This window comes from Ranitomeya imitator, chromosome 1 (genome assembly GCF_032444005.1).
Source record: "Ranitomeya imitator isolate aRanImi1 chromosome 1, aRanImi1.pri, whole genome shotgun sequence".
In the NCBI taxonomy this organism is placed as follows: Eukaryota; Metazoa; Chordata; class Amphibia; order Anura; family Dendrobatidae; genus Ranitomeya; species Ranitomeya imitator.
The window spans coordinates 1062593729-1062620592 of record NC_091282.1 but is presented as its reverse complement, the minus strand read 5'-3'; the positions used below and the strand labels follow the sequence as shown (position 1 = coordinate 1062620592).

At 42.5% G+C, this 26864-nt stretch overlaps 1 protein-coding gene across 4 annotated transcripts in view; it reads left to right on the top strand.

Moving 5' to 3' along the window:
• FSTL5 (follistatin like 5) overlaps nucleotides 1–26864 on the top strand; it is a 1350822-nt gene that overhangs the window by 157451 nt on the left and 1166507 nt on the right. For all 4 annotated transcript variants that reach the window (XM_069744171.1, XM_069744169.1, XM_069744172.1 and 1 more), the window contains one exon: nucleotides 11863–11991. In XM_069744171.1, coding sequence (XP_069600272.1) covers nucleotides 11869–11991 — 123 coding nt within the window. In that variant the 5' untranslated portion in view covers nucleotides 11863–11868. The remainder of the gene's footprint in view (nucleotides 1–11862; nucleotides 11992–26864) is intronic.

The following is a 26864-nucleotide window of genomic DNA, read 5'->3' as shown; positions in this document are numbered from 1 at the left end:
TGGCCCTAAGAAAATGATGTAAAATAAAGAAGAAACAAACAATTGCTGCTTCAATACTTTGCCATCCCAGCTCTGCCATTACTGTGGTCTTCAGTAATTCTGGAACTGATGATGCTTACCAGCCACCTGAGCAAACTCAACAGTATAAAAAAATTCTACTCTTATTAAATATGGAGGAATTTTGAATTCAATAGTTTATGGCTTGTTTCCAAGTTTACTAGTTACCTTAGAGGTGTCTGGTCTTCTACGTGAGAAGCGTGCACTTGAAAAGAGTCTGCAATATAGCTTGCCCTCAAGCTGGCTCGATTCCCTGGATCCAGCCAGCTTCTAAGCCCCTTTTGCTCTATTGATGCTGGGACCATTGGTAGTTTGCATCATCAGTGACAGAACAGTTCAGGCCAACAGCTCTGCCATGCCACCAGCCTGACCTGTCAGTCATCAAAAGAGAACCACCCCCAACAAGCAGAAAGATCTATAGGCAGAGGAGCTCTGTGCTCCTGAAGACTCAAAGCGAGACAAACCCTTAGGTAGCAGAAAAAAAGAAAAGAAACTGAGTTTATATTCCTAAAACGGTTGTTATTATAAAATGACTGCAATCTGCCATATTAGCTTTTCATGGCTTCCTGAAGGTGCATAAAGAAACATGAGCTATAGTGTATATTAAAAGTAGGCATTTTATTCACTTACCTTTTTCTTATGATATTCCCTACCCTTGACGCATTTATTGATTTAAAATGAACATAAACCATTTTCAATCTCCTTAGTAGCTCAAGATGTGTATTAAATGTAGAGCAGCCACAAATGTTTGTGTCACCTGGACATTTTGATATCTGATGTTTTCTGGCTGTGCAGGCTCCTCAAAGTTTGATGCACACTGTGTGCACAATTAGGCAATTTGTATTTTTGATGATTCATTTTATTATTCATCTACTACACTGCTTTCAAGGAATCCAAAAGATTCATAAGCCTGATACCTGAACATTTTAGAATATCTTAGTGTGCAGAATTATTGAGCAACTATTAGAGAACAGAATTTTTTTGTAACTAAATGAAAAACATAAATGTTTACATCCGAAGTGTTTCTTTTCATCTGTTACAGTGAGAATAATACCCAAACTACTTAAAATATATAAAAAATACATTTCTTATATTTAAAAAAATATATTAGTCATCAATACAGCCCCCTTCTTTTCAATAACGGTCATAAGTCTCCCATCCATGGAATCAGTTGCTTAATCTGTTGACAATCAACTTTTTTAACAGCCTCAATCAAAGTCTCCCAGACACCGGTAAGAGAGGTGTAATATTTTCCTTCAGTGTAAATTTACTGTGTATAAAGGGCTCATTAGTTTGCAGTAGGGTTTAGGTCAGTTGAGGAGGGTGGGATGTCATTATTATTGCAACTTAAGGCCTTTACTGGCTGACCAAGCAGTGGAGACTTCAGTGGTGCATGCGATAATGCATTGTCCAACATAAATAGAATGGTTTTATTGAAAAATGCAGGCCTTTTCCTATATCACGGCTTGCTGGAATCTGAGAAGTAGTGGTCTATTCCCGTTATTGGTCCTGCCGGTCCATCAAGAGTCACTCTCATCTCATCAGTCCATAAAACCTTTAAAACATCTGTCTTCAGATATTTCTTGGCCCATACAGCTTGGAGTTGGAAAATATGCATCAAGATGATGATATGATCAAAATACTCACCTGCATAATACTTGTGTACTCAGTGTGGTAGCTTTGCTATTTAGGGAGCAGAAGTACTAGCTGCTGTTAGGCTCACATACCACCATGGAACACAATGAAAGACAGCATCATCTATATACTATAACAAGATAAAATGTGGCACCTTAATGACAAATTTGTCTCAATTTCTGCCAGAAGATTTTTTTAAGCGTGATTGTACACTTCTGGATGTTAGCAAAGAGCAGAACATCAATTTTGTTCAGATTGTGATTTTATTTTATTTTATTCATGTTAAAAATGGTTGCAGCAAAAATGTATCAATTCCATGTCTTTCTAGACAGCTATAACCTGTCTATCATATTCAACTTTCTTGCAACTTTTATGTACAAATACTTTCATAAAGATGCTGTATTTTAAGTGAATCTGTTAGTAGGATCACCCATCCTAAACCATCTATATGGACATATAGGTCATAGGAAGCTGGATAAAATGATAAAATTGATATCTGCGATCTGATGTTGTATTCCAGAGAAATCCATGTTTTTCTTATATATAAGTGACCTCTACCAGGCTATGGGGCGGATGATGCCTGGAACATAACTCTGCCTCCAGAGCTTACTCTACATAAAGAAGGAGTTACCTGTGTGAGACATGTAACTAACACAGAACAAGAGAAATTAAATATTTTGTGCCCTTTCTGTGCTCTGCTATATTTAAAAAATATTGCAACCCTGTCGGCCTGTGAGTTGGAAGATGAAACGAGGAATCTGCAGATGTGTCACTTACAATCACACACAGCCCTGCAGTGAGATCAGGAGAGCGGCCATTACATATCACACTGGTAACTCTCATTAATGCAAAATAATCTCTGGAGTCAGAGTTACCGGTATCTTCCAGGCAGCATTCTCCCCAAAGCCTTGAAGAATTAATTTACATAAAGTAAATGTCTCCCACTGTTTTCTGGCTAAATGCTAGACAGGTTTACATTTATTTATAGTATGTTTTCAAAGAGGAACTACAGGCTGCTGGAAGTTAAGCAACAGACTAATTCTTTACAGGTTTATTTTTGGTCAATTATGTTGGTGGTGATTTTTTTTGTAATTTACTTAATTACTATCTTTGGAAACTCAAAAAGTAACATCTATAACAGCATATGTAACCAGATCATAAAATGGTTCCTATAACAGGTTAAAGTCATAGTGGAACTGCGCCATCCAGATTTCTGTATCCATCACTATTAAGTCTAATCTTTGCATGATAATAATGCACAGTGCATGACTGTGACTGCTTCCAGTCCTCATTAAGTATTTCCATTCTAGCCATTATAACATCTTACCAACTCTAGAGATGCCACCATTGTAATGCAGCTATCTTTCAGCTTTGAGCGAATTGTAGGGACATGCCTGCAGGGTTCCATATTTCTACTACTATAATGGACTCATCTATCAAATAATGTGCGAACTGGTCACAGAAAAGGAGCTGGATTCAATTTTCTGCTACTATTACTAGAATCAAAAAAGAAGCCCACTGTACATGAAAAAAGCAATTAGATTTTTAGTAGTCCATGAGATATTGTATTTTATGCCTTTAGCTATACTAGAAAATTGAACCACAGAAGAGGATTCACCAATCTGTTGGATATTTTTATGTTAAAACATTGGGAATCTTGATATTAATTTATTTAAATAATTTCCAAACAAATACAGATTCAGGAACTGTTCTATAATGGAGAATGAAATATTTTAACAAGTAATCAGAATGTAGTCAATGGACTATTATGCTATTGAAATGACGATATAGTCATTTTCTTTGCATTATCCTAACATACGCCACACTACCTAGAGATCTTGAGTCAAAAGAATTGTAGCATCTTTTGTCTTCATGATCACAACACTCCTGCTTTTTGGGGAATGTGATATGCTACTGATAATTGATAGTGCGGATCAACACCATGGCTAAGTCTCTGGCCCAAACTGTGCTCTCTCATCCTGCAAGTAAGAGGCAGCTTTGTCTCTGCAGCATTGTGGGAGTGCAGGGTAGCAGAAGCTGGTTGCATCTAGTGATCCAGCCAGCTTCAGACCAGTGTTTGTATGCTGTATAGCAAATAGCTATGTTGTGAGTGTTGTGCTCCTTGTCTGGGTGACCGTCCATCACTGATATACTGTAGAAGTGGCCAGTGATCTAGGCAATGTGTAATTTAATACATTTAAGAATGCCTTTTGAGGTGAAATTATTTATGATAATTTTAATATAGATTCTCTTTCCATGAAACTCAATTATTATTATTATTATTATTATTTACTATTATAGCACCATTTATTCCATCGCTCTTTACATGTGAAGAGGGGTATGCATAATAAAAATAAGTACAGTAATCTTAAACAATACAAGTCATCACTGGTACAGGAGGAGAGAGGACCCTGCCCACGAGGGCTCACAATCTACAAGGGATGGGTGAGGTTACAGTAGGCAAGCGTAGAGCTGGTCGTGCAGTGGTTTGGAGGATCGGTGGTTACTGCAGGTTGTAGGCATTACGGAAGAGGTAGGTCTTCTGGTTCTTTTTGAAGGTTTCCATCGTAGGTGAGAGTTTGATAAGTTGGGGTAGAGAATTCCAGAGTAGCGGTGATGCGCAGGAGAAAATCTCGTATGCGATTGTGGGAAGAGGAGATAGGAGATAGTAGAGAAGGAGATCTTGTGAGGATCGGAGTTTGCGTGCAGGTAAGTACTGGGAGATGAGGTCACAGATGTATGGAGGACACAGGTTGTGGATGGCTTTGTATGCCATGGTTAGGGTTTTGAACTGGAGTCTTTGGGTAATGGGGAGCCAATGCAGGGATTGACAGAGGGGAGAGGCCAGGGAAAGAAGAGGGACAGGTGGATTAGCAGCAGAGTTTAGAATAGATTGGAGGGGTGTGAGAATGTAAGAGGGAAGGCCACAGAGCAGGAGGTTGCAGTAGTCAAGGCGGTAGATGATGAGGGCATGGGCTGGAGTTTTTGCAGATTCTTGGTTGAGGAATGTACGGGTCTGGAAAATGTTTTTGAGTTGTAGTCGGCAGAAAGTGGAAACTGCTTGGATACATGGTTTGAAGGAGAGATCAGAGTCAGCGAGACCTCGAGGCAGCGTGCTTGTGGGACTGGGGAGAGTGAACAGTCATTTACTTTAATGGATAGGTTGGGGGGCTCGAGTGAGATGGGGAAAGATGATGAATTCTGTTTTGTCCATAGTAAGTTTTTTAAATCTAATGGAGAAGAAGCATGAAATAGCGAACAGACATTGTGGGATTCTGGTTTGTTGGGAGGTGATATCTGGTCCAGAGATGTACATCTGTGTATCATCAGCATAGAGGTGATACTGAAAGCTATGAGATTCTATGAGCTGTATGAGGCATAAGGTGTAAATGGAGCAGAGCAGGAACCCTAGGACATGAAATACTCCAACAGATAGGGGGCGAGGTGAGGAGGTGGTGCATGAGTTGGAGACGCTGAATGTCCGGTCTGTTAGGTGTGATGTGATCCAAAATAGGGCTAAGTCAGTGATGCCAAGAGATGAGAGGGTCTGTAGTAATAGGGAATGGTCCACTGTGTCAAAGGCAGAGGACAGGTCCAGGAGGAGGAGGACAGAGTAGTGTTGTTTGGCTTTGGCGGTTAATAGGTCATTGGTGACTTAGGGCAGTTTCAGTGGAGTGATGCAGCCAGAAGCCAGATTGTAAGCAGTCAAAGCATGAGCAAGAAGAGAGGTGGGAGGACAGTTCAAGATGGACGTGTTCCAGTAGTTTTGAAGCAAAGAGGAGAAGTGATATGGGACAATAGCTAGATACAAAGGATGGATCAAGAGAGGGCTTTTTGAGAATAGGTGTGATTGAGGCATGTTTAAAGCTTGAGTGGAAAACAACTGTTGTTAGTGATAGGTTGAAGAGATGGGTTAGGGTTGGGATGAAGACTGTGGTGAGGTTTGGGATGAAGTGGGATGGGACCGGGTCAAGTGCACAAGTGTGTTGAGATGTGATCTTGAGAGTAGAGTGGAGAGTCGATCTTCTGTATTGGTGGAGAAGTTGGTTTTGGAGGAGGAGTTATGAGCAGTTAGGAGGAATGGCTCTGGGGGTTGTCGACCAAAACTGTCTCTGATGTTATCAATCTTATCAATCTTCTGCTTGAAAAATGAGGCAAAGTCTTCGGCTGAGTTGAGTGGAGAGGGAGGGGATGCTGGGGGATGGAGGAGAGAATTGAAAGTTGAATAACTGTTTAGGGTTGTGAGACGGAAGATATGAGAGATGAGAAGTAGGTTTGTTTTGCTGAAGCGAGTGTGACCTTGAAAGTAGTGAAGGACTGTTTGAATGCGATGAAGTGCTCATTGGAATGGAATCTTTTCCATGTCCGATCAACAATCCTGTAGGCCATCAGTTCTTTGGTCAGGCTGGTGTGCCAGGGCTGTCTGTTGATTTTGCGAGATTTGGTATGTGTGAGAGGGGCGACCAATTACAGAGCTGCAGAAATTGTGGTGTTATATGGATCAGCAGCGGCATCTGCATTGTGAAGGGAACTTATGTCTGTAAGAGGGAGAAGGGATTCAGACAGTGAATGTAGATTGAGGTGTTTAAGATTTCTGCAATGGTGTACAAGTTTGTGGAGTGGGTATTGTGGACAAGGAGTGGAGAGGGAAGAGAATGTAAGTATGTTGTGGTCAGAAAGAGGTTACATAGTGAGCTGAGGCAGGTGAAGTTGAGGTTCAATGTGTGGCCATCTTTGCAAGTGGCTGCAGAAGACCATTGATTGAGGCTGAAGAAGAAAGTAAAAGAAGTTTAGTGGCAGCTGAGGGAAGTGTCAATGTGGATGTTGAAGTCACCCAAGATGATAGTGGAGATGTCAGCGGAAAGGAAATTAAGTAGCCAGGTGGTGAAGTGGTCAAGGAAGGTGGTGGTTGGCCCTGGGGGATGGTAAATGACAGCCAGCTGGAGGTTGGAGGGGGAGTAGATGAGCACAGAGTGCACCTCATAGGAAGAGAGGGTAACAGAGGGTGGCAGTGGTATGTGGGTGAAGGAGCAGTAGTCTGACAGGAGATAACCAACTCCTCCAGCATGCTTGCTGCTGGAGTAGGGTGTGTGGGAAAGGTGGAATCCACCATACGAAACTACAGCAGGGGAGGGGAGGTGTCAGAAGGGGTGAGCCAAGTTGCAGTGATGGCGAGAAAGGAAAGTTAGTAATGAAAAGATCATGGATGTAAGAAAGTTTGTTGCAGACAGAGTTAGCATTCCTTAGAGCTCCTGTTAGTGGGACTGGGGAAGGGGGGCTGGGCAAATGGGTATAAGGTTAGAGAGGCTATGGAAAGTTGTGATAGAGCATGGATGGAAGGTAGAAATGACTGCGGGAATGTAGTGAGGAGGACCAGGATTTAGAGAAATATCACTGGCAGTGAAGATGAGCAGAGGAAGCGATAGCAGGTGGGAGCTGGAGAGGGCATGAGGGGGCTGTCTGTGTATGGAGACAGAGGATTGTATGTTGAGGAACAGTTCTGAGGAGGAAGTGAGATGGATGGAGGGAGAGATAATCGGTTCCTTACTTGGTGCAGGGATTACGAGGGTTAGCAGAAAGTTAAGGATTAACCCCTTAGCGACCGCCGATATGCCTTTTAACGGCGGCCGCTAAGGGTACTTAAACCACAGCGCCGTTAATTAACGTCGCTGTCGAAAAAGTGAATAGCACCCCCCAGAGTCGGATTTTCTCCAGGGTCTCGGCTGCCGGGGGTAGCCGAGACCCCAGAGAACATAATTCGGGGGCTTTTTAACCGACCCCGCATTTGCGATCGCCGGTAATTAACCGTTTACCGGCGATCGCAAAAAAAAAACCGCGATCTCTTTTTAATTTCTCTGTCCTCCGATGTGATTGCACATCGGAGGACAGAGAAAAGGGGTCCCAGGTAGCCCCCCAATACTCACCTATCTCCCCCGATGCTCCTCGTGTCTCCCGGTGGGCGCCGCCATCTTCAAAATGGCGGGCGCATGCGCAGTGCGCCCGCTGGCTGGCACCGGGAGAATCTTTGGGGTCTCGGCTGCCGGGGGTAGCCGAGACCCCAAAGAACATGATCGGGGTTGGTTTTACCGACCCCTGTTTTGCGATCGCCGGTAATTAACTGTTTACCGGCGATCGCAAAAAAAAAAAAAAAAAAGTAAAGTGTAATTCTCTGTCCTCTGATGTGATCGCACATCAGAGGACAGAGAAATAGGGGGATTTGGGGACCCTAGCATACTCACCTGTGTCCCTGGGTCCTCCTGCTGCTCCTCCTGGCTGCCGGGGAAAAGAAAATGGTGGGCGCATGCGCAGTGCGCCCGCCATCTGTCTCCATCTACTGGCCGGCAGGAGAACAGCAGTTGGGGCTAAAATTAAGGTTAGGGGTAGGGGTAGGATTAGGAGTAGGGGTAGGGTTAGGGGTAGGGCTAGGGTTAGGGCTAGGGTTAGGGGTAGAGTTAGGGCTAGGGTTAGGGGTAGGGTTAGGGGTAGGGTTAGGTGTAGGGTTAGGGTTAGGGCTAGGGGTAGGGCTAGGGTTAGGGTTAGGGGTAGGGTTAGGGGTAGGGTTAGGGCTACGGTTAGGGGTAGGGTTAGGGGTAGGGTTAGGGTTAGGGCTAGGGGTAGGGGTAGGGTTAGGGTTAGGGCTAGGGGTAGGGGTAGGGCTAGGGCTAGGATTAGGGCTAGGGTTAGGGTTAGGGCTAGGGTTAGGGGTAGGGTTAGGGGTAGGGGTAGGGCTAGGGTTAGGGCTAGGGTTAGGGCCAGGGCTAAATTTAGGGTTAGGGTTGGGGCTAAATTTAGGGTTAGGCTTCTTTCACACTTACGTCAGTACGGGGCCGTCGCAATGCGTCAGCCCGACATACCGACGCACGTTGTGAAAATTGTGCACAACGTGGGCAGCGGATGTAGTTTTTCAACGCAGCCGCTGCCGAATCTATGTCCTGGGGAGGAGGGGGCGGAGTTACGGCAACGCATGCGCGGTCAGAAATGACAGATGTGACGTACAAAAAAACGTTTCATTGAACATTTTTTGTGCCGACGGTCCGCCAAAACACAACTGATCCAGTGCACGACGGACGCGACGTGTGGCCATCCGTCACGATCCGTCGGCAATACAAGTCTATGGGCAAAAAACGCATCCTGCGGGCACATTTGCAGGATCCGTTTCTTGTCCAAAACTACGGATTGCGACGGATGCCAAACGACGCAAGTGTGAAAGTAGCCTTAGGGTTAGGGTTGGGGCTAAAGTTAGGGCTAGGGTTGGGGCTAAAGTTAGGGTTAGAGTTGGGATTAGGGTTAGGGTTTGGATTAGGGCTGGTATTAGGGTTAGGGTTGGCATTAGGGTTACGCTTGGGAATAGGGTTAGGTTTGGGATTAGGGTTAAGGTTAGGGTTGTGATTAGGGGTGTATTAGGATTAGGGTTAGGTTTGAGGTTAGGGTTGAGATTAGAATTAGGGGTGTGTTGGATTTAGGGTTTTGATTAGGGTTATGGTTAGGGTTGACATTAGGGTTGTTTTGGGGTAAGGGTTGTGATTATCGTTAGGGTTAGTGATTAGGATTATGGATCAGGTTTAGATTAGGGTTAGGGGTGTGTTGGAGTTGGGTTGGAGCTAGAATTGGGGGGTTTCCACTGTTTAGGTACATCAGGGGGTCTCCAAACACGACAGCCAATTTTTTACGCTCAAAAAGTCAAATGGTGCTCCCTCCCTTCTGAGCTCTGCCGTGCGCCCAAACAGTGGGTTACCTCCACATGTGGGGCATCGGCGTACTCGGGATAAATTGGACAAAAACTTCTGGGGTCCAATTTCTCTTGTTACCCTTGTGAAAATAAAAACTTGGGGGCTAAAAAATCTTTTTTTGTGGAAAAAAAATATTTTTTATTTTCACGACTCTGCATTCTAAACTTCTGTGAAGCACTTGGGCATTCATAGTTCTCACCACACATCTAGATACGTTCCATGGGGGGTCTAGTTTCCAAAATGGGGTCACTTGTGGGGGATTTCTACTGTTTAGGCACATCAGGGGCTCTCCAAAGCGACATGGCGTCCGATCTTAATTCCAGCCAATTCTACATTGAAAAAGTAAAACGGCACTCTTTCTCTTCCAAGCTCTGCGGTGCGCCCAAACAGTGGTTTACCCCCACATATTGGGTATCGACGTACTCAGGAGAAATTAAACAACAACTTTAGTGGTCTAATTTCTCCTGTTACCCTTGTGAAAATTAAAATTTGTGGGCAAAAAGATCATTTTTGTAGAAAAAATGCGATTTTCTTTTCAGGGCTCTACGTTATAAACTTCTGTGAAGCACTTGGGGGTTCAAAGTGCTCACCACGCATCTAGATAAGTTCGTTAAGGGGTCTAGTTTCCAAAATGGTGTCACTTGTGGGGAGTTTCCACTGTTTAGGCACATCAGGGGCTCTCTAAACATGACATGGCGTCCCATCTCAATTCCAGCCAATTCTGCATTGAAAAAGTCAAACGGCGCTCCTTCACTTCTAAGTTCTGCGGTGCGTCCAAAAAAGTGGTTTACCCCGACATATGGGGTATTGGCGTATTCAGGAGAAATTGCATAACAAAATTTATGGTTACATTTCTGTTTTTACACTTGTGAAAATAAAAAAAATGGTTCTGAATTAAGATGTTTGCAAAACAAAGTTAAATGTTCATTTTTTCCTTCCACATTGTTTCATTTCCTGTGAAGCACGTAAAGGGTTAATAAACTTCTTGAATGTGGTTTTGAGAACCTTGAGGGGTGTAGTTTTTAGAATGGTGTCACACTTCATTATTTTCTATCATATAGACCCCTCAAAATGACTTCAAATGTGATGTGGTCCCTAAAAAAAAATGGTGTTTCCAAAATTGTGCTGATGTAAAGTAGACATGTGGGAAATGTTATTTATTAACTATTTTTCGTGACATATCTCTCTGATTTAAAGGCATAAAAATACAAAGTTTGAAAATTGCAAAATTGTAAAAATTTTCGCCATATTTCCGTTTTTTTCATAAATAATCGCAAGTAATATCGAAGAAATGTTACCACTAACATGAAGGACAATATGTCACGAAAAAAACAATCTCAGAATCAGTGAGATCCGTTGAAGCGTTCCAGAGTTATAACCTCATAAAGTGACAATGGTCAGAATTGCAAAAATTGGCTCGGTCATTAAGTACCAAATTGGCTCTGTCACTAAGGGGTTAAAGGGGTAAGAGTGAAAACAAACAGAAGCATTGTTTACAATGACTTTCCAGTTACCTTCAGTTCCCTTCTGGTTCCATTCTGGATTAATTCTGAGCTTCACTTCGCTTGTATGATACACTTATATGATGCACGGGGCAGACTGATGTCTTGGCAGACTTGCGAATTATATCATTCACCAGAGGAAGCATTTGCAATATGTCTGACAGAGTTGTACCTTCACTTACTTTATAGCTCTTTAATTAAAATATTAATAAAGCCTGTGGTTTTCACACTATTTACAACTTAAAGAAGTTGTTTGCCACCTTGGCTTAGTTATTGAATTTGCCATAAATGCTTATGAATAATGCCACAGAATAACCCTCTGTACATTTTCTGCCAAGTTCTATGTTGTTTTTTGCCTTTTAGCTTCACTTTCTGTGTCCTGGCACCAGCTATGGTGTCTTGTGGTATTAGTTTCTGGTTTTAATGCCAAATTCAACATAGTGGCACTAGCAGTTCAAGAATTTGGTGCTAAGTAAAAAAAAAAACAAACACTTTTTTTCTGCCTTGAACTGTTTTTTGCGACGTTGCGTTTCGGCACCAAAAGTCACTAAAATTTATGCAAAAAGATTGCCATTCTCAAGAATTCACCAGAGGCGACTGGAGGGAAGTTGCTCCAAACTTTGTGACTTTTTAAAAGTCGCAATTGATAAGTCGTACTAATATATCTGAAATTGCTAGACTGCCCACAACATCCAAAAAATCCTGGTGAGCACATAAAGAATAGACTTAAAAAAAAGGCACAAATAGATTAATAAATTTGGTGCAAACAAAAAAAGGCGCAAAACACAGTTTGGCCTTTTTGAATGTGATTTGTAGAATGGAGAGCCATTATTAAATCTTTTGTTGCTGATTGTTTGCAAAGAACTTTCATTAAATGTTTTTTTTCTTTAAAATGTCTACAAGCCTTATTGGTAATTGTCTTTTTTATGTCTTATCAGAACAAGATGTCGAGTTGGCACACAACTATATTTTGCTTGGGGTGTTGCATCCTGCTAGCACAGGGAAGAGCAGTAAAAGAAGATTTTGGCGTCAAGTCCTTTCCATCATACATAAGACTACGACACAAGGTGAGACATATATTTTTTTACTGCATAATTATTTTAATTGATCTGTTCAATGTTACAATTTTCATCAAGATTAGGGTTCTGAATTTTGCCTATAGAGACAAGAGCTTCAGATTTTGCCTATAAACATGTCCTGACCTTGGTCTTTAGTTTCTATTGTGGTTTAAAGGGACTCTGTCACCTGAATTTGGAGGGAACAATCTTCAGCCATAGGGGCGGGGTTTTCGGGTGTTTGATTCACCCTTTCCTTGCCCGCTGGCTGCAGTATTGGATTGAAGTTCATTCTCTGTCCTCCGTAGTACATGCCTGCACAAGGCAATCTTGCCTTGCGCAGGTGTGTACTATGGAGGACAGAGAATGAACTTCAATCCAATATTGCAGCCAGCAGGCAGCCAGCGGGTAAGGAAAGGGTGAATCAAACACCCGAAAACCCCGCCCCTATGGCTGAAAATTGTTCCCTCCAAATTCAGATGACAGAGTCCCTTTAATTCAACCAGCAACAATTGCTATGATGCATTTGGATACCTTCTTCAGCTTATTTGATAGAATGTCTGAAAGTTCCAACCAGACCATCCCACTGAAGATGTGCTGTTGGTCTAAAAACCCTTTCAGTCGCCAGGCCATGACAAGGCCAAATTTTTAATAAAAAATATATATATTTGTACATTTTTTTTAAAAACTTTTTTACTAAGTCTCTCTATGGGACATTCACTTTCTCCAGTCTGATCGCAGTTCTAATGCATTGCTGCAATGGATTAGAACTTTCAGCCCTTTCAGACACAAGTTAGTTAAATCATGCACTGTGCATGATCTTACTAACTTGCTAGTGCCTGGCGACCCTGTTGTTGTCATCACAACATCGGGTCACCTTGGCAATGATCAGGCCCCCACGATGACGTTGTGGTTTCACCGATCGGACGTACCTAGCAATCTGGATGTATGGATATGTCCTGAGGTCGGGAAGAGGCTAAATGCAGATTAAGTATCAAAGAGATTTTTATGAGAAGGACTACTAAACCTACAAATAAGTAAGGAAAAATAAAGATAAAATAATGACCTACAGTTCATATGAGGCTGCAAGGAAAAGTACAAGCTCCAGAGACAAAATCTTAAATGAAATCTTGTAAAGAAGCAGTACTGTTTCACTCCTGATTCACCCAGTGTTTGGGTTCTTGATGGAGAGTATTAGGTAAGTATTGCTTTATCTTCATTACAGTCAAAGTGGTGGCTCCTTTTTTAGCAAATTTCTTTCCAGATAATGATAATACACCTTTTAAGCAGCACTTTGGAAGATAATTGTGTATGAGAATTATTGAAAATGCTCATTTCATGATTATCTTGCCATGTAAAAAAAATCTGATGATCAGCCATTGAATGAGCAAAATGTTCATTTATCAGGTAAAATGATATTTTGCACAGTGCAAAAAATCTGTCATGAGCCTGTGGTAGTTTTCGGACTGACGTGCCAGGGGTTAATTATTTGTAGCCTCTTTCTGGTTCTGGGAAGGCTTTTTATAGCTTTGTTTAGCTTGAGTCCTTGTCAGTTATACTCCTTCCCTCGGCTGAGTTAAGTTGACCCTGGTGTTTATGTGTTTTTACCTTGTGCCTGATCTGCATAAATATTTCCTGTCGCTGACCCGGTCTGTCTCCTACTTTGCTATTGCCTGTTGATTCTGTACTTCATTGATGGTTCTATTGTTAATTGACTACGGCTTGACACCTAACTATGTTTTTGTTTCACTCCTTTTGTCCTGCACTGTCCTCCTGCTACTGAAATTGACTTGTCTGACTCTGCTCCTGGCATTGCCAACTCTTATTTTCAGCCTTGCGCCCCCAGTATGCCTGGATGCTAGCTCTTGTCTTTAGGACCTTCTCGCTCTGGTCATATGACCCGCCAGGTCCTTGTCTGTGTCTTTTCACGCCGCTGCTTCAGCCTGCTACTGTCTCCTTCCCTCCCCCTCTGGAGTGTGCACACGGTAAACACAGTCGTCTTCGGTACAGTCCTCTCCCTCTTTAGTTTGTATACACTGGACACTGGCTGTACCCTTACATTGTAACTGACCAGTACCTTTCTCCCCCCTCCTGTAGTATGGACCCAATGCAGGCGCTGTCTGAGCAGGTGAAACACCTGACTCAGATGCTGCAGAAGCTAAACTTGGAGCAGCGTGCCCTAGCTCAGTTCTACCAGCTGGTTGCGGATACTGTTCAGTGGGTTCTGGCCTCAGGGATTCAAGGGGCGGGAGCTAGGGACGTCGCTTTTGTTTATTCCGAACCCCCGGTCAAGTTGCCAGGTACATTTTCTGGTGATAAAAAAAGAATTCAGAGTGTTTAAGGAGGGCTGTAAGCTCTTTCTCTCATTGAGACCCCGCTCCTCTGGGGATGAGAAACAGAGGGTGGGAGTGGTTATGTCTCTGCTTAGGGTGGCTCTGCAAGCCTGGGCGTTTTCCTTCCCCTCTACAGCCCTTGAGAGAGTGTCTGTGGGTGCGTATTTTGAGGTTCTAGGGCACGTTTTTGATGAGCCTGATATTGTGCGCTTGGCTGAAGACATGATGATGAGTGTCTGTCAGGGGAAACACTCGGCCGAGTGGTTTTGTTCAGAATTCAGACATTAGGCTGCTGAAGTTTCTTGGCATGATGCTTCCCTCCGGGGTTTGTTTCGTAGAGGTCTGTTTGAATGAAGGATTTGTTGGCACTTCATCCTCCACTTGACTCCCTGGAAGACGCCATAACCCAAGCAGTTCATATGGATCGCAGACTACAGGCGAGAGGTGTTATGCAATTTGAAACACCATTATTCTCCAGTGGAGGCGATGTCCGGCCTACTCCTGAGGCTATGAAGGTGGGCACCATCACCTGTAAGGAGAAAGAGAGAAGACGCCTCCACGAGAAGCAGTTGTGCTTCTATTGTGGAGAATCAGGACACTGGAGGAAGGACTGTCCCTTCTGCCCCTCATCATCGAAGGTGGCGAGAAACAACTAAGTTTAGGTAGTAGTCGAGGAGGCTATTGAGACCTTCAGGTACACTTGTCCTCATGTTTCAAAATTTTGCTTCAGGTGGAACTTTTAGTGGGTGGTTCTCCTTCTTTTTCTACAGCTTTTGTGGATTGTGGTTCGTCCATTAACTTGGTTAGCCATCATTTGATTTCCCAATGCAAGAAAGGGACAGTTAGACTCCAGACTCCTGTTAAAGTGGTGGCCATTGACTTTTCTCGCCTCACCATTAAAGGAAATCATTACATCTCTGAAGTCTTCTTATTCAAAGTGGGCTCTGATCACACTAATAAAAAAGTTGTTTTGTTTTGGAGAATTTACCGGCTGGGTTGGTGTTCAGTATGCCCTGGTTACAATGTCACAAGCCTATGATCAATTGGGAGACGGGGGAGATTGTCCAATGGGGTCCTAATTGTGTTAACCATTGTTGTGAATCTGCATTATTATCTGAACCAGTCAAATCTGTCTCTGTGTCGTCTGTCGGTCTGGATGGTATTCCAGAGTGCCTGACAAACTTCGAGGACGTGTTTTCCAAAAGCGAAGCAGAGGTTTTACCACCGCATAGACCCTTTGATTGTGCTTAAGAGAGCTAAGTTACCGAAAGCCCATCTGTTCAATTTTTCCGATCCTGAGTGGTTAGCCATGAAGGAAAATATTGCGAAAAGCCTCCATAAGGGGCATATACGCCCTTCCGTTTCTCCTGTGGCTGCCGGGTTCTTTTTCATTAAGAAAAAAGATGGCGGTCTGCGTCCCTGCCTCAACTTTCGGGAGCTCAACAAAATAACTGTGATTTGTGTAACCAGTTATCAGGGGCCAAATTGTTCTCTATATTAGGTCTCCGGGGAACTTACAATCTGATAAGGGTTCGGGAGGGGGACGAGTGGAAAACGGCGTTCCTCACATCAGAGGGATTCTTTAAAAATCTGGTCATGACATTTGGGATCACTAATGCTTCTGTGATTATTCAAAATTTCATTATTGTGTTCGCAGACCTCCTGGGCCGCTTTGTTATTATTTATTTGGGGGACATATTAGTGCATTCCCCGGACAGTCAGACTCATTTCCAACATCTAAGAATGGTTCTCCAAAGACTCAGAGAAAATCAATTATTTGTTAAATTGGAAATATGTTCGTTTTTTTGTACAAGAACTATCTTCTTTGGGTCTTATTGTCTCCTGTGAGGGGCTTCACATGGATCCCAAGAATGTGCAGGCGATTGCGGACTGGGTGCAGCCACGAGATCTTAAGGGTCTGCAGCGCTTCTTGGGATTCGCAAATTATTATCGCAAGTTCATTAAGAGATTTTCACAAGTGGTTAAACCTCTTACTGATCTTACCCACAAGGGGTCGGATGTAAGAAATTGGTCTGGGCCCTCCAAGGAGTCATCTTGGCACTCCAAAAACATTTTATGTCTGCTCCAATTTTGATTCAGACTTGTCCAAACCTTTTGTTGTGGGGGTGGGGCAGTGTTGTCCCAGGGTCCTGCCACTTTATCTAACCTCAAACCCTGTGCTTTTTTTGTCCAAGAAGTTCTCATCTGCCGAGAAAAATTATGATGTGGGCAATAGAGAACTTCTTGCGATTAATTTGGCGTTCAAAGAATGGAGGCACTTTTTGGAAAGGGTGGCTCATCTGATTACCATAATCACGGATCATAAAAATTTGGCATATATAGAGTCTGCAAAAAGACTGACTCCTAGACACGCTCGTTGTTTTTTCACGGTTTCAGTTTTCTATTACTTTTCATCCTGGTTCTAAGAATGTTAAGGCGGATGCCTTGTCCAGGAGATTTGAGCCCATATCTTCTCCCGAACCTCCTTGTTCCATTATTCGTCCTGGGGTGGTGGTGGCGGGGTTCTCGTCTGAGTTGGAATGAGAGATTCTGGAGGCCCAATCTGTAGCCCCTGCTTCTAGGAATTTCATGAGTCCAGGCTTAGTGTCCACCTCGGTATTATGGCCACATGACAAGCAGTGGCCAAGGTTTTTTGGTGGCCCTCACTAGGTTCTGATGTCAAAAAATTCATATCTGCATGTGGGGTTTGTGCCTGTTTGAAAAACTTCCATGGCAGGCCAGCTGGGGAATTGGTGCCTTTGCCGATTCCTGATAGGCCATGGACTCATCTGTCTATGGACTTTGTCACTGGCCTCCCGCCTTCCAGAGGCAATACTCTGATATGGGTAGTGGTGGACAGGTTTTCCAAGCAGGCCCATTTTGTTCCCTTAGCGGCTTTGCCCTCAGCTGAAACTTTGTCTAGATTGTTTGTGCAGCATGTGGTCCGCCTGCATGGGGTACCTCTGAATGTGTGGTGTCTGACAGAGGTGTTCAGTTTGTGGCCAAGTTTTGGAGGGCATTCTCTAAGAAATTGGGCATTTTGTTATCTTTCTGTTCTGTATATCACCCAGAGAGCAATGGCCAGATTGAATGCACGAATCAATCTCTGGAACAGATTCTTATGTGTTTGTCCTCTGTCAGACAGGATGACTGCTGTGACGCTCAACCTTTGGCTGAATTCACTTTTAACAATCGGGTGAATCAATCCATCGGTATGTCCCCATTTTTGGTCAACTCTGGGTTTAGTCGTCCTTTTGGGGAATTTTCACAATTAGATTTTGGGTGCCCAGGAGCGGAGAGATCTGTTCAGCAGTTAAAAGATCTGTGGGCTGAAGTCTGCCAGAATATCTACAGGGCTCAAGGGAGGTATAAAGTTTTTTCGTGGATAGAAGGAGAACTCCGGGCACATATTTCAGGTGGGGGAGAAGGTTTGGCTTTCCACACGGAACATCAATCTTAAGGTTCAGTAGGCCAAATTGGGACCAAAATTCATAGGTCCATATGAGATTGTGGAAATAGTTATCCCGGTGGCATTTAGGTTGCATCTTCCTGAAGCCTTTAAAATATCTAATGTATTCCATAAATCCCTTTTGAAACCATTGGGATCAGTCAAAGAGGATCCTGGGTCCATGGCCCCTCCGGTGTTGGTGGAGGGTCACATGGATTATGAGGTTGGACATATCATGGATTCTCTGTTGGTGCATCGCTCCTTGCAATATCTAGTTCACTGGAAGGAGTATGGGCCGGAGGATCGCTCATGGGTCCCTGCTCACTTGGTACATGCTGATCATCTGGTTCAAGCATTTATTGACAAGCATCTGGAGAGACTTGGGGGTCCAGGGGCCCCCCTTTGAGAGGGGGGTACTGTCATGATCCTATGGTAGTTTTCAGACTGATGTGCCAGGGGTTAATTATTTGTGGCCTCTTTCTGGTTCTTGGAGGGGTTTTTATAGCTTTGGTTAGCTTGAGTCCTTGTCAGTTATACTTCTGCCCTCGGCTGAGTTAAGTTGACCCTTGTCTTTTGTGTGTTTGTGCCTTGTGCCTGCTCTGCGTGAATATTTCCTGTTGCTGACCTGGTCTATCCCCCACTTTGCTATTGCCTGTTGATTCTGTACTTCATTGTTCGGTTCTGTTGTCAATTAACTCCAGCTTAACACCTAACTATGTTTTCGTCTCACTCCTTTTGTCCTGCGCTGTCCTCCTGTTGCTGACCTTGGCTTGCCTGACTCCGCTCCTGGCATTGCTGGCTCTTATTTTCAGCCTTGCGCACCCCAGTACACTCGGGTGCTAGCTTTTGTCTTCAGGACCTTCCCGCTCTGGTCACATGACCCGCCAGGTCCTTGTCTGTGTCTCTTCACACCGCTGCTTCAGCCTGCTACTCCCTCCTGCCCTCCCCCTCTGGAGTGTGCACACGGTAAGCACAGTCTTCTTCGGTACAGTCCTCTCCCTCTCTAGTATGCTCTGCACACTGTCTGTTTCCTTACAAAATCGTCATTCAGGTAAACAGGATTCACACTGTCGAGAACCATGGCAGCCATGGCAGCCTTTATTACATTGCTAAGTGCGCATCGTTTACTTTGGTCTGCCTGTGTAGACAGGCTTTGAAACGACCACCGAATGGTAAAAGTTTACTGATAGGCGGTGGCATTGTGCCGGTGGTCGGTCCATACAAATGGAACTCTAGTCTTTGTAGAAACCTATCCTTTGCTTGTCTGTAACACTTGTGAGGAGAAGAAGATGGAAATTAAAGCCTCCAGAGATCCCTATAGTTTATTATTCCATTCCATAACTTCTGGATTATAATGTGAAGCAGTGCATTATAAGACATAACTCAGCACTACTATTGTTACATCACAATGAACTATATCATAACTGATAAAGCATAACAGTGTCATATAATACAGCAAGCGATTTTCACAATGAAGAGATATATTGTCTGATACAAAAGAAAATATTTAGCGAAATGATAAATGGGTCACAGCAATATAAAGTGCAAAATTCTATTTATCTTGACTCCATCTGATATGTTGAAAATCGCTCTAAAAGAAATAAAAAATTGGAATCTGTATTTTTTTTAAAGCTTGTCTGAGTAGCATGCTGTGCCATGAAATAGTTGCTTGATTACTCAGCAGGATTTTTGTTTTTCTTGTGTTGTTTGAGGGCTTGGAAAAACACAGATTTAATATATAATAGTGTTCTCTTAGATAACAGCCAATATATCAATAGCTCAGCCAACCATATGGCAGTCAGTGCAAACTATCACATCGCATTCTGACATAATGCATTAAAGTTCGGAAAACCTTCTGCAATTCCGCAATGACAAATCTAAGAGAATTAATACAATACATGCTAAGAATCATGAACTGCGCCGTATATTTCAATTTCACATCTGGGAAAGTTGTCAGTGATGCATCACGGCCATACTGAGAAACTTGAAAACACTAGTGATTGATAAATCATTGAGAGTAATATTTATGAGAGATAAACCGAGTTCTCTTTTTAGTTTTTACAGACAGTCATGATCTCTGCACAATGTAAATATGTCAAGCGTTCAAAAAATATTTTTTTCATTTTTCAGAAGTAAAAAATATTGTTGGGCAGCAAATAAACCCAACACAGAGAATATGCTCCTGACAATAATGAAAGTGAATCAGAAATAACAATTATACAAATCATTAATGTTTGGAAAATTAAACAATCTTGTGTATTTCTACCGATATTTTACTGGACAAACACATGTAAACCATATGTGGAACTATTGTGTAATCCAATTAAATTTAAAATGTAAGCATCATTTTAAACCATTTTTTTTTGTCTAAATATATTTTTACTTAAAAAGAATTTGTGACCAGGATTTTGCTGTGTAATTTGAGAGATGCATGTTGTAGGGTCAGAGAGCCTGATTCTAGTGATGTGTGACTTACTGGACTGTTTGGGACACTGAGTACTGATCTGTGTATAACCCCGCCCACATGCTTGATTGACAGCTTCCTGTGTTCACTGTACATTGTCAGCAAGCTGCCAATCAGTGGAGGGGGCAGAAAGGGTTGGATACCGATTATTTAAAATTCCTGGATTTAGATACCTAGTCCTGCAGTGATAATCTCTTGCTGATAAAGCACTGATTATATTGCAATTACAGCAAACTGATAAGTAAATGACACATCGTTGGAGTCAGGCTCTTTGCTCCTACATCACACTGTTTTTGGACAAAATAGCAAAGACTGCTGACAGATTCCTTTTAAGTATAATTATTAGACTTATTCAGTGAGGGCTTAGACTCTGTGCTGTCATGTCAGGTAAGTCAGCTTCTAATATGTACAATTAGCTACTAAATTATGTATATTCTTAAATGGAATCGGTCATCAGGTTTTTACAACCCAATTTGAGAGCAGCACGGTGAAGAGGCAGAAACACTGATACCAGCAATGTGTCACTTACTAGGCTCCTTGCTGTACTTTTGAAAAAATCACTGTTTTATCTGCTGCAGATCTTCAGTTTACTGAATGCTCAGCTCTGTATAATCTCGCCCACACCACTGATTGGCAGCTTTCTGTGTACAATGTCTATGGGCAGAAAGCTGCCAATCAGTGGTGGGGCGGGGTTATACAGAGCTCCTGAATATGGAGGACTATATGGCAGCAAGTTTACTCATCCACTAGTGATTTTATTACTACAACAAGAAGTCCACTAAGTGACACATCTCTGGAATCCAGGGTCTTTGTACATAATGCTGCTCTCAGATTCAGTTGTAAACACTTGGTAACAGTTTCCGTTCGAAGTGCTTACATAACCTGGAACCATTATAATGTCAGTGATGTTGGTTAGCTTTATGTCAGGTGTCGAGTTCCCACCACTGCACAGGGGGATCTCGAACCATGTCTGCTGTGGTCTCACATTCTCCTCCAGCCGCAGTGGAACCTGCTCAGCGGAGATGTTGGATGTCTGGCTCAGCCTGATACTGTGCGAATGGTTACTGCTGCCTTTCCAGGCTCTGCCTTTGTAGCCAGCACTGGTCAGCGGTGAGCAGGCTTTTCTGGGACTAAGTCCTGCTTTTCACGCACTGAGCGTGCCCATGGGAGGACCTCTCATTGGAGGTCGGGGGTCACACGCTCAGGTCCTGTAGCAGCTCCCATTGATCCACCAGGAAGGTCCAGAAGAGCTGCAACTATAAAAGGTTTGCATGGCCATGTGCTAGTATCAAATGTGTTTGGCTTATGCCAGTGGATTCTATACCACTCTGTTCATATGTGATGTGAGGCTGTAGCTTTGGGACTGTACACTCAGGCAGGCAGCTAGCGTCAGTGGGGGCAATTAGCCTTGGCTTAGCATCTGGTTCCTTCATGTGTGCGGTTAGCACAGAAGAGTTCCAGACCAAGCACAACCCTAGTTAGGGTAATAGTTTTGTGTACAGCGTGACTCTGTGAGGCAACAGAGATCACTTCCAATACACATTGGGTGAAGCTTAACCCACGTGTGAGCTCAGAGTTTATCCGCCATTACTTAGCAGCAGATATCTCTACACAGTAGACCCCGGGCTGCGAACTCACCTTGAAGCTACCTATCTTTACTTGTAGTAAGTAACACAAAGGATATTACCCAAGGTCAAAATAATAAAAATAACAAGAAATTAAAACCAATTTTCAAATATCAATAAATACCAAGGAAACACCAGTGCACAACAGAGAACAAGTGGAACCCACTTAAAAATAGAGAACTAATCCATGCACCAAAGCTGGTTAAAAGGTCAGAGATCACCAAGGTAGGAAATGTAAAAGATAATATCACTTTATTTATAATTAAATTGACAAAAACAACATATAATTGATGTGCATGTATCAAGGTAAAAATTGCAGAGGGTAAATAATAATATATTAAAAAGTGAATATATAAGAAACTAATTTGCATTCAGCGGATAAGGTAATATCACAAATCCATATATATATTAAAAGCACCAAAAAATTTAATTAAAAGACATAACTTCTAACATGTGTTAGTTAAACACCAATAATTATTATAATATATTATAATATATATACTAATATATATAATATATTATATAATATTATTATTATAATATGTGCCAAAATGTGTAACAGATTGAAACTGCACTAGTGTAAGTAAATCAATTTACATCTTGCTATATTAGTAGATGTATATAAAAAGGGGGTGATAAATAAGGTGCAAGTGCAAACCGATTCATACATTAAAAAGTGACTGTAACGGGGTCTACCAAGCTGGGGTACCTCTTTCAGTACCACCCCGTGTTTCAGGAGGTCCACTCTGCTTTTAATGTAGATTCTGAATGAAGGACGCTGGCAGAAATTTCTTGATTACATGAGAGCATATAAAAGCTGACGGCTTCTCTACGTATTTCCAGTCTAAGAACACCCTTTATTTAAAGCACACAGAATATATAACACAGATACACAGGGCAGGCCAATAGGAACACAGCAGGCCAGACCTACATTACAATAGCCGCAGGGGGCCGGAGCCTGCCAATATTTACTTTGAGAATTACAAAGGTGGGGGGAGGTCAGAAAGAGAATATCTTGTCCAGGAGCTCAGCCTGTGGACTGATGCATTTCACATGGAAACTATTATACATACATATACTGCATAACATTCTTGGTGCTGGGGGGTTCTGTAACAGTGACGTGCTTGCAAATTCAATAATACACAAAGTGCTGATGCTAAAATAAATCTATATATCTGCTCCCAAGAGTAGATTGAAAATGATGACTGTACCTTTAAAGGCCGCTGGACTTGATAACACGCACCCCGATGCGCGTTTCGGAAAGGAGACTCCTTCGTCAGGGAAAAATTGCACATTGCAAAATATGTGTATATTCTCAAGGAGACTCCTTCGTCAGGGGAATTGCACATTGCAAAATATGTGTATATTCTCATGATGATGTGATTTGGTTGCATTTTGATTGCAGATCTCTTGACATTATGTTGGTCCCAGCAGGTAGTTATGAGTAATTATACCAATAAATAAGTCTCTTTAACACACATTACCTGCACATACCCTGCACAGCAAACACATATCTCAATTAGAAGATTGCTTTTTGTGCTTCCCCTAGTCATTCATTAATTTTGTTATGTGTCATTAGATTTACTATCTTATTTTTGTGGCCTAACAGCTATAAATGCACCAATTATTGTAGTTAAGAGACCTGTTTATTTCGGCATTTGTCTTTTGTGATTTTAGTATATTATATCACTTAACAATCAGGCGTTGCTCTGTATGGTTTGTTCTCCTCTGCTTTGCACTTTTCATTTCTATAAAATACTATAAGTGTATTATTAATCTATCAGTTTGTACAGTAGAGGAATATGGGTGTATTTGGCGTATGGTGAAAGTCCCATATTAAAATTTAGTTAGAGCATCATTTAGTAGTTCAGTATAATTTCATGTTTGTTGAAAACAGCAGCGCTCTTCCATCTGTAGACCAGGCACGTGCATTCTGTCAGCGGGGAGAGTAGAGGGCAGTCATGATGTGCCCACAATCACCATGACAGCTCTTTTGCTGTCTCTGTAGACAGAATTTCTATGCTAATGAATGTTCTTTTTTTAATCTCAGTTCTAGTCAGTGCATAAATAGGTTCAGCAGCTGCTTAGCAACAGCATAGCTGCAAATGGCTGACAATGCTGGGCCTCAACATTTTGGGTGACATTTGACTCTTCACTATAGATAGAAAAAAATGGCTGTTAGTATGTTATTTTACCCCCAGTGAAGCATGGTGGAAGCAGCATTGTGCTTTGAGGTCTGTTTTTCAGCAGCTAGCATTTGGGCTTTAGTCAAAGGAATTTTGACAATTTCCAAATATTAGTCAGTTTTGCAACAAACCCTTCAGGCTGAAAAGCTGAAGATGAAGAGAAATTCTACCCCTCAGCACGACGATACAGAGCATACCTCCAAATTAAAGAATGCCTTCACCACAAGAAGTTCAACGTTTTCGAATGTCCCAACCAGAACCCAGACCTGAGTACAATTGAAAATCTTTGGGTTGAACTAAAGAGGGCTGTACACCGGAGATGCACGTTTCCCCTGGAGCTTAATGGGAGCAGAACTCTGAATGAAAGACGACTAAATAATTTAAAAAATCAGTCTTCCAGGAATGTGAAATTATTTTTGCGGTGACAACAAAGGCAAGAAACGCAATTATGTTAATGTATGTGAATAAGTATGCCACTGCATGCCTAAATCTCTAACTTAGCAATAATCCTCAAGTCTGATATATTTAGAGTAGTCAAATATTTTCACTTGCATGGTTCCTTAAACTTGGCACATTCTGTGCACTTTGCGTCACTTAGTAGCTATAATTTGAATTACATTTCATTTGAAAACATTTGTACTGTAACCAAATATAATCTATTATGGAAGTAAGCTGCGTAATGATCAACATTACTTTTTCTCAATGGTTTCAAGGTACAGGTAACAATTACCATGCACTCTGAGCAGTAATAGCTGTTCAGAGGGATTTTCTAACCTGTGGTGACATCTGTAGATGAAGTTCTTAGATATAATTGTAACTCGACATTTAAGTGGGTTAATATAAAGCACTCTTTACAGTATACTCAACCGGAAAAGTGGCACAAATGAATTTAACAAAAAAAGGACCCATGACATTGGAGGCCCAACCATCTGTTTACAAGACAGATCTTTCTTATCCCTAAAATATAGAATTGAAGAGGGATCAACCTTACAAATTAACTGAATTGAACCTAGCAGATATATGGCACTGAACCAGTATGCCTTAGCATTTTATAAGTCCAGAAAATATGCATGATAAAGTAAAAAGTAAAAGCTATAAATTACCGTATATACTCGAGTATAAGCCGACCCCCCTAATTTTGCCACAAAAAACTGGGAAAACCTAATGACTCAAGTATAAGCCTAGAGTGGAAAATGCAGCAGCTACCGGTAAATTTCAGAAATAAAAATAGATACCAATAAAAGTAAAATTAATTGAGACATCAGTAGTTTAAGTGTTTTTGAATATCCATATTGAATCAGGAGCCCCATATAATGCTGCATAAAGTTCATGATGGGCCCCATAAGATGCTCCATATTAAAATATGCCCCATATAATCCTGCACAAATGTTGATTATGACCCCATAAGATGCTCCATACAGACATTTGCCCCATACAATGCTGCACAAATGCTGATTATGGCCCTATAAGATGCTCCATACAGACATTTGCCCCATACAATGCTGCACAAATGCTGATTATGACCCCATAAGATGCTCCATACAGATATTTGCCCCATATAATGCTGCACATAGCCCCATAAGGCTACTTTCACACTAGTTTGTCGGTACGGGCCGTGCAAACCGTCAGCCCGACGTACCGACAAACAGTGTGATTGATTAGTACAATGTGGTCAGCGGATGCAGTTTTACAATGCATCCGCTGCCCATTGTGAGTTCCAGAAAGTAGGGGGCGGAGAAAATGGCGGACCCGATGCACAAAAAAAGTTACATGGAACATTTTTTGTGCGTCGCGGCCACCAAAAACACGATGCATCCGTCGCACGATGGATGCGACGTGGCAATACGTCGCAATGCGTCGCTAATGCAAGTCTATGGAGAAAAAATGCACCCTGCGGGCAACTTTGCAGGATACGTTTTTTCTCCAAATCGACGCATTGCGACGTCCATCACACGGCGCTAGTGTGAAAGTAGACTAAGACGCTCCATACAGATATTTGCCCCATATGCTGTTGCTGCGATTATAAAAATAAAAAATCACATACTCACCTCTCGTCGCTCAGGCCCCCGGCACTTGCTATATTCACCTGCTCCGCGCTCCACCGCCGACCGCTGCTGTGTCTTCCCGTCCTCCGCACTGATGTTCAGGCAGAGGGCGGTGAGCACTTACGCGTCATTGCGCCCTCTGACCTGAACGTCATTGCAGAGGACGCGGAAGATGCAGCGGTCCCGACAGTGGAACGGGGAGCAGGTGAATATCGTGCAGTGTGTTATACTCACTTGCTCCTGGTGCGGTCCCTGCACGTCTGTTCCCCGGCGCCGGCAGCTTCTTCCTGTAGTGAGCGGTCACATGGTACCGCTCATTACAGTAATGAATATGTGGCTCCACCCCTATGGGAGTGGAGTTGGGTCCATATTCATTACTGTAATGAGTGGTACCATGTGACTGCTCACTACAGGAAGAAGCTGCCGACGCCGGGAACAGATGTACATGGACCGCGCCAGGAGCAGGTGAGTATTATTATACAGCTCCGCTCCCCCTTTCCTTCCGACTCCTGGGTATGACTCGAGTATAAGCCGAGAGGGTTACTTTCAGCCCAAAAAAGTGGGCTGAAAATCTCGGCTTATACTCGAGTATATACGGTATATGACGACAAGTACATTTTTCTACAAACATATGTAGAAATGTACAAATTGTAGGTACATTATAACTTTTTTCCTAGATTATAATAATAGAAAGTGTATAAAACAAATACATATTAACCTGCTGATTGCTCAGCGTCCCAACATTGACAGATCCACGAATCTTAAGTCCATGTTCAAATGTTCA